This window comes from Pygoscelis adeliae, unplaced genomic scaffold, assembly GCF_000699105.1.
Source record: "Pygoscelis adeliae isolate BGI_AS28 unplaced genomic scaffold, ASM69910v1 Scaffold29, whole genome shotgun sequence".
In the NCBI taxonomy this organism is placed as follows: Eukaryota; Metazoa; Chordata; class Aves; order Sphenisciformes; family Spheniscidae; genus Pygoscelis; species Pygoscelis adeliae.
In genome coordinates this window covers 590,066-605,382 of record NW_008825611.1, presented here as the reverse complement: position 1 = coordinate 605,382, position 15,317 = coordinate 590,066, and the positions used below count along the sequence as shown (strand labels likewise).

The window sequence follows — 15,317 nt, the reverse complement described above, 5'->3', positions numbered from 1 at the left end:
GGCCGCCTGGGCACACTGCCGGCTCAGGGTCAGCCGGCTGTCGACCAGCACCCCCAGGTCCTTTTCCGCCAGGCAGCTTTCCAGCCACTCTTCCCCAAGCCTGTAGCGCTGCATGGGGTTGTTGTGGCCAAAGTGCAGGACCCGGCACTTGGCCTTGTTGAATCTCATACAGTTGGCCTTGGCCCATCGATCCAGCCTGTCCAGGTCCCTCTGCAGAGCCTTCCTACCCTCGAGCAGATCAACACTGCCGCCCAACTTGGTGTCGTCTGCAAACTGACTGGGGGTGCACACTTATATTAAGGCACTCACAACTATGTTCTGAAAACAAAAGTAAAAATTCAGTGATCTTACATAGGGCATCATTAGAGATTACCAATCTAAAAGGACTTCAAATAATTCAATTTTAATACAGCTCTACTGCAAAAAAGAAAAAATGGCACATGAACAGAAAAAAAAAAATCTAGTTTTTAGTCTGAAGAGTTCTATAATTCATTTCTTTCACACAGCATGCAGTAACTCAGAACTATCTGAAACCCTTAATTTGCCATGACTAGTGTGACTGTACAAAGACTATTTGTAGTCTTTAACTGCTCAGAGAGGAAGTACTTCACACTTGAGATAGCATTTAAAGTTCCAAGTTTTCATAAAATTAAAATAGTATTCCATAGAGTGCTTTCTTACACATCAAAAGCATTTGTGTCCATATATTACTTATGTGATATATACAGAGCACGAGATCATCACAGAAAATGTATACTTCCCAGAAGTAACACCACCTGCTAGGAGAACAGGGGTGAGAACCTGAAGATCCTTAGAAACGGCTCCAACAACAGTCTGTAAGAAACCTTTTTCCCTTCCTACACAACTTTTTAGAGACACTATGCAAATCCTAAGCCATAAAGAAGTAACCATGAGTATTTTTAACTAACAAATGTTCAAAAATGGGCATCACGAAAGGGAACAGTTGGAACTATAGGCTCAGGTTCCAACTAGAGTGCTAAAATATGCAATTTGTATGGTTTAACAGTTTCTGTCCAAGTATATTTCTGAACCAAACCTCAAGACTCACTTCCTAAGACCTTAATGTGCAGCCTGGCAAAAGTAGTATCTGCTGGTATCACTTAGGTGAGTAGCAACGAACCATCTTGTCCTGCACTCCTGGTCGGGTCATGCCAGTCACTGCACGAAGCTAGCGAGACACCACAACTGCAAAATGTGGCTTCTAGGCTTCTTACGATGTGCATATTCCCTGTTCCCTACTCCAACTCCTATTGCGTAGGTATGTTAGCCATGCAGAAATACAAGAAGTCTTACACAGCTGCACACTTGACAAATTAAGCAAGACAAAATGAAAAAACTATACCCTCCATTTCAGTGGATTACTTCCAAGGAGGTTTAATTTAGTGAATCAAAACAAGTTTTCAGCTTTGCAGCGTTCAGGTACTTCAAGAAGATTTATTGCATACTACACTTTAGCTTTTGGCAATCATGCATCAGCTAAATCATCTTGTGTTTATTCTGGACATACTCCATTTGCTCAAGCGTTCAAAAGTAGATCCATCCATGAATATGCTGTAGCAAATATTAAAACAATACACAAATTACAATACACATTTGCAAACTGTTAGTCCTCTGTCTGAAATATATTTACACCCTGGAATGCCAATATCTTGGTAGAAGAGAAGGGAGATTTAAAAAAAAAAATAAAAAAAGGTTTCCTCGAGACACTCAGATTTCTCCTTTTGTTAAGAAATGCCAAAACAGATCACACTGAACAGAAATAAACATGCCCACGAACCTGTTTTGCAGTTTCTCTGAGCCAGTCTTTTATATCCTCTTCCTTCAGAGAGCAGCCAATGAACACAAGGAAGCACTCCTGCTGACTGCTGCAATCTCTGTTATCGCTTCTTGAATCAGGAGGAGTTGGCCCCTCCTGAACAGGCACAAGGCTTAGTGAATTAGATGATGTGTTGTGACAGACTTCAATTACTTTATCAGAATCTAACAAGGAGAAGACAGAAGAAAGAAATGTCTTGATAATTGCTAATCTAATTTAACATCAACACATCGGTGTAGATAGAATACAGTACATTAAAAGGTTTTCAAATATACCTACATGCAGTGCAATCACAAGACAATACACAAGCAGTAACGTCCCCTTACCTGAAAACTTAACTTTGCCCATGATGTGATAAATGTTTCCAGAAAAAGGACTTGGCTTGAGCAATGACTTAATCGCTGTTTGAAATAGAAGACAAACAGATTACCTCGCTTATTTTTCTTCTCCTTGGTGTAGCTTCTGGTCAGACCTATGCTACAGGTCTCTAATCCACATCCTAGGGCTTCAGGGGAAAAAGCTGCAGTGTGCCCCGGAGCCCCACTGCATAACATTTCTATATGTTCTCATTTCTTTGCTATGGGGTAGGTGAGAAATAACATGTGTTTGGCATAATAAACGCTTACAGTGTGTGTGGAAAGTAAAATGGTGCTCCTTAACACTGTTTTGCTACGAAAAGAAGGAAAGGCATGATTTTATATCTGCTCTAGTAGCCTAACACAGAGTTGAGCCTATTTTCTAGTAACTACAAATAATTATTCGGCATAAAAAGTAGAAGCCGATGCTCACTTATAAACTGTATTTCAACACTACTAAATAAAATCAAACATAAAATAAAAAGCAAACATATAAAGGTAAGTGTCTCAGCCTCCAGAAACCAAAAATGAAATCAGATTTTCATCCGAAGAAAATCATGGGCCAGTTTTCCACAGCAGACACTAAAGAAGATAATGTAGTGTCTGTACTTTAAGGAAGGAAAGCTGAATTTTCAATTAAAAGTTTACTTCAGCAGTAATTAAATAACTGTGCTACGTCAGTGACTTCCTTCCCCTCTATTCCTCAGTTTTTCAAACTTGGATTTAAATCAAGTCAAAGTTCATTTGTACCTTTACATTTGGTCACAAATCGTGTTTTTTCCAGAGGACGATTAAACCACACACAGATCTGAACCATTGGAGGGAAGACAGACCCAGCTCCATATTTACCTTCATACCTTAAGACAAAAACAAACACACACCTTCAACACACAGAAAACACACGCGCTTGTGCTAACAAACTTCTTAAAAGGAACATCTATTATTTCACCACAGGTAAGCCTTGCTCATAGGGAGAAAAATACTAAGCTTTCTTCTCTAAGACATCCATGAAAATGCGATATTAACAGTATTAGGTTGTTCAAAGCGGCCAGGGCTCCTTTTGATGTTCTTCCTGCTGCATTTTTTTTTCTTACATACTATCTACATACTGTTCTTGCATACTATCATCAAATAGATTATGAGTTGTCCAAAAGTTTTAAACACTTTCTTTTCCTGCTTTCTCTCTCTCCCTTTGGGTCCATGCAATCCACAAGCAGCTCGGACATCCCAAGCTTTGTGCCAGTTTACTTTAGGGGCCCTACTTGCATCCAATTTAGAGCAAGAATTATGAATAAAAAGATATACATACATACATACAGGACTGGCAAGGTATGGTAAATAAATCGTGCTTCCAACACTATAAACCTAACCAGAAAACAGTCAGCCAGGAGTTATAATAGCTGACAGGTTTACATTTTCTGCCAAATAGATGCAGCACAGACAACTGCAACAAGGTGTGTAAAGAACCCTGAACCATGAAAAATATCCCTCAGTATTAAATGGAAAGCTGGGTACCATGTATTACTGTGCCCTTAGCCTCTGCCAAGACTGTCAATAAGGTTGCTGGTTTTTATGAATAATTGTTCTGCTAATAGCTAGACTGACAGAGCAAGTTCATTCCAGTAAGGCTGAATAGCTGTCAGAATGAAATTACGCTAGTCATTATTGACCTCACCCATCCCAATGCTTCCCAGCTTATTCCCAGAGGGTTCTTTTCTATTCTTCTGAAAAGGAACAGTAATCTGGCCATTGATTTAAATGGTGTCCAGAAAGGATCGTTTTCCCCATAAAAGGACAGCAATCGTGTATCTACTAAGAATACTCATCAGTTCTCTTTTAAAAATGATTTACAAAGCCATTGCCTGTTCCAAATGAGTAGACTTGAAAAAATATAAATTAAGTTAGTGAGACTTTTTAATCTTCGACTTAATTAGAAAAATAGTTTTAATATTTATTTCTCAGTCTAGATACTTGCCAGCCAGGATACATTAAATATCGAGCTCTCATCATCTGAGGATCTGAAAAACTGCTTTCTGAGAGAATTAATTCAATATCCTCATTCCTATAAAGAGATAAAGATGAAGATTTTTTAATTTTATAAATTCAATAAAATGGCCACTATCTGTACGCTACTTACATAAAACAGAATGTATTAGTCACAGTAAAATTAAAAGCATTTTTCCCTTAGTATGACAGTTACAGTAACACAAGTCATACTCTGCAAACATATACATTTATACATATACCAAATATACATTTCCTAATCCCTATATTTATATGTCCATAAATGTAAAGGGAAGATGCCTTTTGCATGAGAAGCAATTAAGAAAAATCTGTATCTCCTTTGTACACGTTACCAGAGTAAAACAAGAGAATACAAGTTTAAGCGCATGAGTCCCATCTGCCAAGTGACAAGTACTGGACAGTGATTAGTGTTACCTAGTTACAACTCCATTTTCTGCCAAGATGAACGAAACAGCAGGATTTGCCGCTCGGATAAGGCTCTGCAGTTGCATAAGGAGTGGATGCTTCTGCTCTGTAGCATGACTTGTGAAAACCACGTTACTCACTAGTCCTGTGTAAAGCAATCAGAGAATAGTTTACAGAATTCAGGTATGCAACAGTGACTAATAAACAATTAAGTAATATAACACCCATTCTTTTCTTTTCCTTCCATCTCACTACATTAATGTTACTAAGAAAAAAAACAACAACAACAAACAAGCAAGGAACCTTTCATCTCTTGCCTGCCCAGCAAAAACCCAGAAGTCCCTCTAACTTCACACACGAACGCTGTGGAATAACCAAACGCAGAATTATCATTAACTATTTATTTTGCAACTGCATCTAGAGGGCAGCCAGCTCAGAAGCCCAATTCTGTCACAACCCGTAGACACGCAGGAACAATACCTCCTGAAGGAGACAACCCTTTTCAGTCCCTGGAATGACTCAAGGGGAAAGAGGCAGGATGTTGTAATGTGTGGGTTCTTATGATTCAGTGAAAACAATCTTACAAAAAAATTAAAAAATTAGAAACATGAGCCTACCAGCACAGCACCAGTCACTGACGATGACTCAACTAATGAGGAAGGCCTGCTTTGCCAAAACACAGCTATACCAGGTCAAGACATTTTTCTTTCAATTAGACAGTCCGTGTAACAGAAGCAATTTAGACTCAAATAATCAAAAGAATCAATTATTTAAAAGAATAAATTCATACAAGAATCAATTGGAGAAGAACTAGTTTAATAAAAAACACTAACATTTAAAGCCTCTTGGCAAATTTCATGTGTAGAAAAATAGGCTAAACAGCTAAAAATTAGTATTTTGGACTGTGGCAGTTGCCACTTCCAAAAACAAGAGAAGCGTTTGGGGGTTGGTTTTTTTGTCTCTGTTTTTAAAGAATGACCCTGAAATGGTATTCAGACAGCATGTCTGAACCCACAAGGCATCAGAAAAAGGTAACAGAAAAACATCAGGATAACTATTTGTCCTCAGCACCAATTTCCAAAAAGACTCAGCTGTGTCAACAGAAAAGCAATTCCTTTTTCAGGCTTAACAGTATCCCCTTCACCTTGCACCTGGTGCCACCAATTTCACTGAAGAAACGGTTACTCTTCTTAAGCAAAACCCTTCCAAGATTTGAAGATGGCAACACAGTCCTCATGTTATACCTGCTGTCTTGCCAGGTATAAGGCAAGTTTCATGTTAAATGAGAGCCAACTGCTGCTATTGCAGATGCCTCTGAAGGCAATCAGACATAACACAGCAACGATCACAGCCATCAAGCCTTGGGCACTGGAAGAGATCTCATTAAGGAAAAAATGCGAGATGTCATCTCGCACTTACCATCCGACTAATTTCAGTGTTATAGGATCTTTGCTTTCCAACTATATCAAGAATGCACTACATCTGAATGAATGTCAGCCCAGTTCCTCAACGAGATTGCAGTGCCAACCCTTCGGGACTCCCTAGGATGTCAATATTGTCCAGAATGTGTAAGAAATGCTATTTCTTTGCTCAAGATATGCAGCTCATTTCAGACACTTTCCTGTAACTACAGGTACAGTTAAGACAGAACAATCAACTCTTGACTATCCATGAATGATTGAACCAGGATGCACTTTCCCCTGCCCCCAGCTCATCACTATTTAAAGCAGAATATGTAATGAAGCTCACACCATGAACTGCTGCCTACAGTTATTCCCAATCTTTACAGAGGTCTTTAAAGTACAGTAATCCTTGCAGAGGCTTCTTTACACAGACATTTCTATACCAAACATTTCTGGGCTACTTACATTATACCACATGCTCCCAGTCACTGTTACTCGCATCACTGACCCCTTCAAGTTAGGATTTTAATAGCAGCCCAAGAAAATTTCCACCGTTAGTATTTCTCTTTTTTTTACTCCCCCACAAAAGTTTCTGAAATTGGAGTGGAAACATCTAAGTTTTCTCCAATACACAGTTGGTCTTGAGAGAGACGGGGGGGGGGGGGGGGGGAAGAACAGCAAGCACGCTTAGAAATTTAAGTCACGCGCATGCTTGAAATTATTATGTAGATCATGCAATTAAGATGAAAAGTATGAATAAGCTAATCAACAACCACCACGTTGTGGGTGTGCTACACGCAGTGGGGTTTTTCCTTAATATCCCCAAACTCGACGTTGATTTAAAAGACAAGTTGAATTAAAAACATAGTTATACTTTTCTGCAAAGTTGGCACAGAACAATAAAAAGGCTGTATAACATACATGCTATGAAACATATATTACAATTAGAAGCACTATGCCTTGGAGAAAATACGTAATTGTCAAGGACTAAGCTGGCAAAGCTGAAAGTTAAGAAGAAAAAGATTCAAGGAATAAAATGTCTAGCAAACCAGAAACCTACGCATCTCGTCTCACGCTCCGCACCCATACTCTTTCTCTGTCACTCCCCACTTCACTTGCGCTTGTCTAAGGGGAACAGCTTTCGGGCACTAGCTGTCATTCTTCCTTGTAAACTCCCGCGCAACCTTGGAAGTAACAGGAGACTGCTCAGAGCCTGGGGAACCTGCAAGCTTTGGCTCTGCACACACCTATGCATAAATCTTGTAGGTGCCAATATCCCACAAAAATTGGCCCTGGGTTAGCAGGCAACAGTCCATGATGCTGAACTGACCGACAGGTAGTATAATCCAGAAGAAAAATAGCTTTCTGAGAACTGAAGATGCCTACATAGCTTTAGTAACAAATAATTTTGACCTTTTTATTTAAATTGTCACTGCCATCTCTGTTTCTACTGCATTTTGAAGACCACCCAGTTTCGTTTAATTCCTTATTTATACACTCTTCTAAAAGAAAAAAAAAAATTTTTTTTACAGCCTGGGGAATAGCATGTTCAATAGAAGCAGTAAAGAAACAGGAGGGATAGATTAAAAATATGTATGCTTTACAAAAATAATGGATCCTCTTTGCTCCCAAACGTACAATGGGCATATTTAACAATGGTGATGTCTTAATCTGTAAAACAACTTCATGTACAACACAAGAGATGCCAATGTGCCCTTAGATTAGTAAGGTGTCATCTTAACAGCTTCTGTGCAAGAAAGAAATGAAAAAAAAAGAACCCAAAAAACCAGAGAGGTATATTTGTAAGGAGTGAGACAAAAGGAAATTACAGCACACAGATGGTGGCAAGATTTTTTTTTTTTTTTTTAAGAGTTTAAATGAGCATGCAAGGGGGACACAAAACAAAACTGCTAACGTTGGTCACTCTGCTCAAGGCTTTATCAGTTCTCCCTGATCTTCATCTGTTTTTGTTAGTCTCGTGGCTTTCCAAGCAGAAAGTGTCATGTCATGCTGTCAAATGATGTCACGTTGACAGTATGCATAGGTACCCTTTCAGAAAGCCACACAATAGAAGGGACCTGGAAAGCAGCAGCAAAAGGCTAACCCTACTCACTCCCAAAATGTGCAAGACAGTTATGTGGACAAGGTAACCACCCAAAAGTCTAATTAATTCCTACTTGCCTATACCTGTACTTGTCTTGTCTTATACCTGCATTGCAAGTTCCTGTTTTCAGATTCGTACACCCAGTATGACACCCTCTTGGCCCACTGATGCTACAGTAACACAAACAATAATACTGGGGTGCGTGACACAAAGAAGAAGTAGGACAAATATCTCTCAAAGTGAATGTGTCGCCAAATATTGCTATTGTTGCACCTTTTTTTTTAATTCTGTCATAAAACAAAAAGGCATGCTCGCACTCTTAACTTCTCAGTGGTTATTGATACGTCGTTGTATTCTTCCCTCTTAACATTCTCCTGCTCTCTTCAATTTCACCCGTGGTTATAATCATGGTAGTTATCCATTGGTCAGTTCCTCAATTCCTAGCACCAACTTTTTTCTCCAAATAAGAATAAAACACTGATTTATATAATAGCACCTACATACTTTCCAGCTTGTGAACAACTTCATTCTTTTGGGTTCTTTCGGATTTCGTTCTTTTGGGCTCCCTTCACTCATGAATAGGAGGTGGCATAATTCTGGCAGCAAAGCAGAGCACTACAGAGTCTAAACAGCCACACGAAAAAATGCAGCATCCTACTCTGACAACTGCATTTAAATACAAACACAAAAAATACAGTCCTGCAGTTCACTTGGGAAGACAGGAGCATAAGATCAAAAGTCATCCTGCAGTAACTGTGGTGCGACAGCGACTTAAAAAAAAATAAAGTATCTCAACTGTCATTGGTCTATCCAATTTCAGGCTGAGCTCATAGTCTGCCTAAAATAAAGATTATCTGACTGGAAAGATCTGTTCTCATATATACGCACACCACATGTACTGGTCTTAATGTTGTGAACCAGCTATACAACTGTTAAAAACAACTGTAAAGGTGCTATAGTCGAATTTGCTTCTGCTCTTGAAACTTAAAGAACTTATTTGATGATAGGTCAGGAAGGATGACATCCCACTTACGCCAACAGCTGCTCTCAGTTCCAAGCCTGACAAGAAGGACGATGCAGTCAATGATTCATTTCAGAGTCAGGATATAAAACTAAATATACAGATAAGAAACAGTTCTTCTGCAAGTGAGCTTTTTTGTCTACTGCAATGCCAAACGAACCCTGCAAGGATCCTCCACACTGCATTAAGAAGAGGATACGGGGAACAAGGTAGCCAGCTCATTTTTCCCTTTCTAAAATAGCAGAAATGAAAGGGGAGCTCCATGTCCTCATGCCTCCCCAGAAGAGGATGGAACTCAAATCCAATCCATTTTGCTCCTAGGTTAACGACACAGCACGAGTTACAACAGTTCCAGATAAGACCATGAGTTAAACTGCTTAGGAAACCCATCCTCCATATGAGGACAACCAGAATGCATCATGTTCCAGATTCTCAGACCTTCTCCAGGTGCCTACGGTGTTTAATGATGTAGGCAGAGTGAGATTGTCTGTTCTGCACAGATGGTTCTTACCTCCAAGAGTTTATCATGATCCTCTGACTATATGCATTTACAGTGTATTTGTTTGGCCATATGGCTCAGCTACTTGTTCTGTAAAGCTCAAAGTCAAGAAAAGTGACACATACCTTGTGAACACTGGTCCAAGAACTTGGGAAAGAGAAGCCTAAAAAAACCCAGAAGTTTGTATATTAAGAATGGATATTATTATTTAAGTTAAGCATTTACATTCATTTGGACACTGACAGCTAGAGTCTTACTATCCAACCCATTTTCATGTTTCCTTTCCTCAACCCGTATAACTGGAACATCCCCACAGGTTATGTCTTTCAGGAGTTCTTCCTCAAAAATTAGTTTTGTAGATGGTTTTAATTCTTTAATGGATTTAAGAGCTAATTCCCACCACGCAATCTGTTCTGTATTCTAGGAAGTCAGAAAGGCTTCAACATTATTTTAATTCCTATTTAAACAATAGGCATTTTAAGCTTGCCCTAAAGAATTGTGCCTTCCAAACATCGTGGGAACTCTTCATGGAAAGATTTTATGTACATAATGCTTTCCGTACATATCGTACCAACCTCTGGTACTGTGTGAGACAAGCGACAATTATTTTTATGAGCTTTATCATGCACACAAAAGCTCCAGAGATAGTACTTTATCTGTCCCCCTTCAAATACCTCTCCCCTGCCCCTGGCTTGCTATTCAACACGGGGAAGAGCTTCATCCTAGGCTCACGAAAGAGCTAGAACTCTACAGTAATGGACTTTAAGACAGGAAATGGTTTTGATTTTCTTGACGGCAAAAGTTTCAAGTCAGACATTAAAATCGCTCTTCTTGATTCTCACAGTGAAATCGCCAAAGCTTCCCAACTGAAAGATTTGTCATTGGCAGTACGTGGCTGCTTGGTGAGTTCTTATCAGAAGAAACTTCAAAGTGAGACACAAATAGTCTACAGCATAGGCTAAGCCTCTTCCTTCAATTGCTACTGCACTTCAGGAGACAAACAATGTTAGTCAAAGGATTGCAGGCCACCGCTGCTATAAATACTACTCAGTACCATGACCAATAACATGTTAGTAAGTTTAAAAAAAAAAAACTAGGAATGGAACTTGTCTTTCCTATAATTATGGAAAGAATAAGTTGAAACAGCACTCCAACATCAATTCAACAATATTTTATGTAGTCTTTATTTTTTATTTACAATCTTTTTGTCACAGAGACAAAAAGATGCAGTAAGGTAATGTCTATTTATTGACCAGCGTGAAGCACAAGAAGCATATTGGTTAGTGTTTTAAAAATACCTAGGAAGTTTAAGGAATGCACTTTTATAAAATGATTGGCCAGTTCACCTCTAACCTGTGATGCACAGAGTTTTATCACAAATAGCAGCAACGCTAAGAACTCTGAAAATTGTAACTGCTTTAACCTACTTCTATCAAATCAGCTGCAAGGCATAATTGCAAAATTTAAGTATCATAATTTTACAGATAGGTCTATGAAATTAGTTCCATGTTTGTTCAAGTGTGGAGCACGTACGTATACTATGAAACAGCAACGATACCACACTATTTTAAAATGTCAGTGACTTGGCTTTGCTGCCGTTTCCTCCCCACCCTGCCGCTGCAGTAACCCAGGATATCAGATTTTAATACTTGTAATGCTTTTGCTTCCGTGCTTTGTCATTCTCTTCCACTAAATTTGGGACTGCTTCCCGTAAGTTCCGTATTTTAAATCTGTAAAGTCTTCATCTAATATCCAAACGTAGTGACACAATCAATAACCCAAACTGAGATGCACATCTCAATTTTTAGTCATACTTACAAAAAGATCGTAAGAAAAAGAATGACTTAAAAAGCACACGAGAGGCCAGCTGACTGTCCAGATTTTACAAAGTCCTTAGCCAGAGTATACGTATTTAAGCAGTACGCTAACGACAATCTTTGTTTATTCTTCCACGAGCTAAACTTTTGTTAATATTGATATATCATTATATACCTAGTGGAAACCAAGTATCATCCTTATAAACGGAACAGCACTTCAAAGTTCATCCAAGATGGATTACCTAGCAGTTTTATGAGATTTAAGACAGTTCAATGGCATTTAACCATCACATATCTCTATTATAAAAGCGATCTCAAACTTACATATCTATTTTCAAACTAGTAAAAATATTTTAAAGTATACCTATGTTCCATATAGCAACTCAGTGGCTCTACGCAAGTATTAACTGCTCCAATGATAAAAGACGACTTCACATCTGGGTCAGGATGAGTTTGCAGAGCCTGTACAACATCAATAACATCAGTATATCTGTAAGAAAACAAAATGAAATATGGTTTCAGAGAAACAGAATGACACATTTCAACATCTAGTAAGAAATCAATTGCTTGCAAGAAGGTAAGATTTCTAAAAAAGCCTACCAAAATAGTTATAAAGCAGTTCAAAACTTGGTAAATCCAGACAAATGAAGCAGACTGCAAGCGACGTTAGAAATAAATTACTGACAACTACAGAGAAAAGCAGTATAAACTTTGCACTGAACAACTGAAAAGTCCAGCTTTCAGGAAGCACAAAAAGCATAATATAAATACTAGCATGTTATGCCTACTGCAAAGCATATTAAGCACTAAGTATGATTCAAGTAAAAAAAGAAATTAAAAAGCAACACCTCTCACTTCTCAGCCTTCCAATTTAAACTTGCTTCTATAATTAACGCGTCCATTATTTATCAGTACTCCAGACACTGCTGGATTGTACTTCTGTATGATAGCAAAGTTTAGATGAACCTGAGTTGTTATTCCAGATGTTTATTTCTCAGCCAGCTACAAACTTCTCTCAAAACTGTATTATTGTCAGTTATCGGATTATTTAGAGAACTCCAAAGCTGTCTATACCAACACTCAACTACTCAGAAAAGAATGGAAAACCTATAATTAACCACTCCTGAAGCCAGTGCTGCTACCAGAATATCACTCACTTTGTACATCACTGGACTTTATACCACTCCTCCTAATTTTAAGGAAAAAAAAAAAGAATCTCACTCTAACATGGAAAAAATTATGCTTTTTAGCACTATCAGAATGGACCATAATGAAGAAAATGCTAAGCTCCATATATATGCCCTTAGTGAAAAAGATGAACACTTGGTAGCCTGGGAACCAAAACCATTCCAGCCAGATTAGGGTAGTACTCCCCTCAAGCTAGTTTATGTTACCTGCTACCAACTCAGAAACAGAGTGGGCAAACTTCCTGTAGACGATACTAGTTCAAGTGCTACACGTGAGATGGAAATGTCAAACAGAGATGGCTCAGAGTCTTCACCTTTACACCACAAACCCCCCCTGGCATTTATCTGAAACGTGTTAATCAATCTTACTTCTATGTCTCCTGCTGTATCAAGTGAATAGCATATTTTTGACAGCCTGCTTTCTGCTGGTAGTTTGAGAGGTCATAATCTTTACAGAGCCGTTCATTTTGAAGTACAGAGACTCAAAACATACCACAAAAGTGTTGTGCAAAAATTGCACAATTTTTTGGGGGGGTAACAAGGCACACGCGTGCAAATTGCCTCTCTTTCTTCATATCTTTTATCAACTGGAACTTTGCAAGTTTGTGTCACATTTTTTGTAGCTAACACTGCCGAAGAGTCAAAGCAAGGACTACCAGAAATACAAAGACAAAGCAAGCACGTATGCACACAAAGATGCTAAATACTTGGAAAAAAGCAAAGATTGATTCTTATGCTTTCTGTAGCACACTCGTTCTCTGTTTAAAAAATTCCGTAAGAATCACAGTAGTTTAGGCTTTTAAGTTTCTATTTGGAGGAAAAAATGTTGCAAACTGAATGGACCATTTAATTCTGGAAACTATGAATTTATTTATCAAAGATTCTCTAGCACTCACTGATTTTTCAAAAGTTTAAGGTACTGTAAGCACTTGAGAGATACAATCATAGTCTTTATGTCACACCATATCACACTTCCTAAAATTAATTTCTATTCTGAAGCAACTCAAATTAAAATTTACCGAAACGTGCTCAGTCACCTAATGCCTTAAAGACAACAGATCTTCCTCTGACAGAAATAGGGAGGTGCTCCACACCCATTTTTCATCAAAACAATTCCCATGTTCTAGCAAAGCTTCAAAAAAAATTATACGTGAAAGGTAGGGTGAGAACTCATGGTTATTTGTCTTGCTATCGGCAAAATACAGGTCTGTTGGGAAAAAGTAGCAATCACTCCTTTGCGTACTAACAGGGACTACAAGACGCAACACTCCCTCTAAATATTAAGATAATGCTACAGCAGATAATATTCAGTAATATTCACCTGCAGCTCTGGAGTGCAACTTGCAACACAATCTCAAGCTATCTCTGCTCTGTTGCCCGCATATAAATTTATGGCTTTAAAGACAGACAACCAGTACTCCAGCAGTCTTTAAAGACAGATAACCAGCATGTAAAGTCTCACCAGCCTTTGAGGGGCAAATACCTCTCTATCTAGAACATCTTGGCAGGGAACAAAAACCAAAACCAAACCACACGCAGCTGCACCAATAAATAAAGTGCCATTTAACAACAGTCTAAGATGCAGCTGGAAAGGGCAAGAAAACTTCTTCTGAGAAGCCAAAAATCACAGTCAATCTCCTAAACAGGGAAGAACCACCAAATGCAGTCCTTCCTTCCACATGATCGCAGGAAGACTACAGACACCTTTTCTCCAATGGAGTAACAAGCAATAAGATTAACAGGTTGCAGAAAAGCCGAGTTTAGTACGTACGTAAAACAGAATTCACAGAATACCACACTTTAGCACAGAAATTGGACTGCTTCAGAGTGATGGCAAAGTTTAAAAATGCCTTCGAAATGGGAAGGGAACAGAAAATCCCTAATTTTATGCAACAGTTCAAACAGTTTCAAACATTTACCCTTGCAAGACCACTAGGAGACGCTTGTTCTTTTTAGCATAAGTGGACTGACGGACACTGTGGTTCTGCTGAGCCTCCAGGACGCTGGAGAGGTAACGCTGGAAGTGGGTTGCACTGAAACATTCAGGACTATCCATAGTTTGACGGTAAACTATCCACCTAAACCACAGAAAACAAGGAAAGAAGTTAATGTTCTATGACACAGTATTTCTGTTTTCTTTTTATTTTGAACTAACAGACCAAAAATAAATTTGACAAGCCCTAAGATTCCACATCTCTCATACCACATGGGAAAGAGGAATTTACTTGGCTTTCTATCATTTCCAGCATAAGCACATTCTTTACATTACTGCCAAAAGGTTTTGTGGGGTTTTGTTGTTGTTTTTTAATAAAACAATGTTCAACAGCTTCTTCAAAGCAGCACATCATAGGAGTAATTTTGATCTTTGTTAGTGATGCAGTAAACAAGTTATATGAATCCAATTCAAAAGACTCTGGGCATGAAAATATTCCACTGCAAAAACAAAAAGTAATGATGACATTTGCAAGAAAACATGAAGTGTATTATTGCAGAACATTCAAAAGTCACCTTACACGTTTGCCCCAAAAACAGAACCACAACACTGTTCTGAATCAACTTGCTAGTATCAAGATACTGAGTTAGAAGTAATACAAAAAAACAGTCCAGAACATTACTAAGATTAAATGCTAAGGTGTTTGGCTGTAAGATTTAAAAGGATAAGA

General features: G+C 38.5%; 1 protein-coding gene across 1 annotated transcript in view; it reads right to left on the bottom strand.

The window, feature by feature from the left end:
* LOC103924226 (chromosome unknown open reading frame, human C20orf194) overlaps nucleotides 1-15,317 on the bottom strand; it is a 98,740-nt gene that overhangs the window by 3,377 nt on the left and 80,046 nt on the right. The window contains exons 30-36 of the mRNA XM_009332714.1: nucleotides 11,832-11,957; nucleotides 9,776-9,813; nucleotides 4,633-4,768; nucleotides 4,169-4,255; nucleotides 2,944-3,050; nucleotides 2,164-2,238; nucleotides 1,799-2,001 (exon numbers count right to left, since the gene is read on the bottom strand). Coding sequence (XP_009330989.1) covers nucleotides 1,799-2,001; nucleotides 2,164-2,238; nucleotides 2,944-3,050; nucleotides 4,169-4,255; nucleotides 4,633-4,768; nucleotides 9,776-9,813; nucleotides 11,832-11,957 — 772 coding nt within the window. The remainder of the gene's footprint in view (nucleotides 1-1,798; nucleotides 2,002-2,163; nucleotides 2,239-2,943; nucleotides 3,051-4,168; nucleotides 4,256-4,632; nucleotides 4,769-9,775; nucleotides 9,814-11,831; nucleotides 11,958-15,317) is intronic.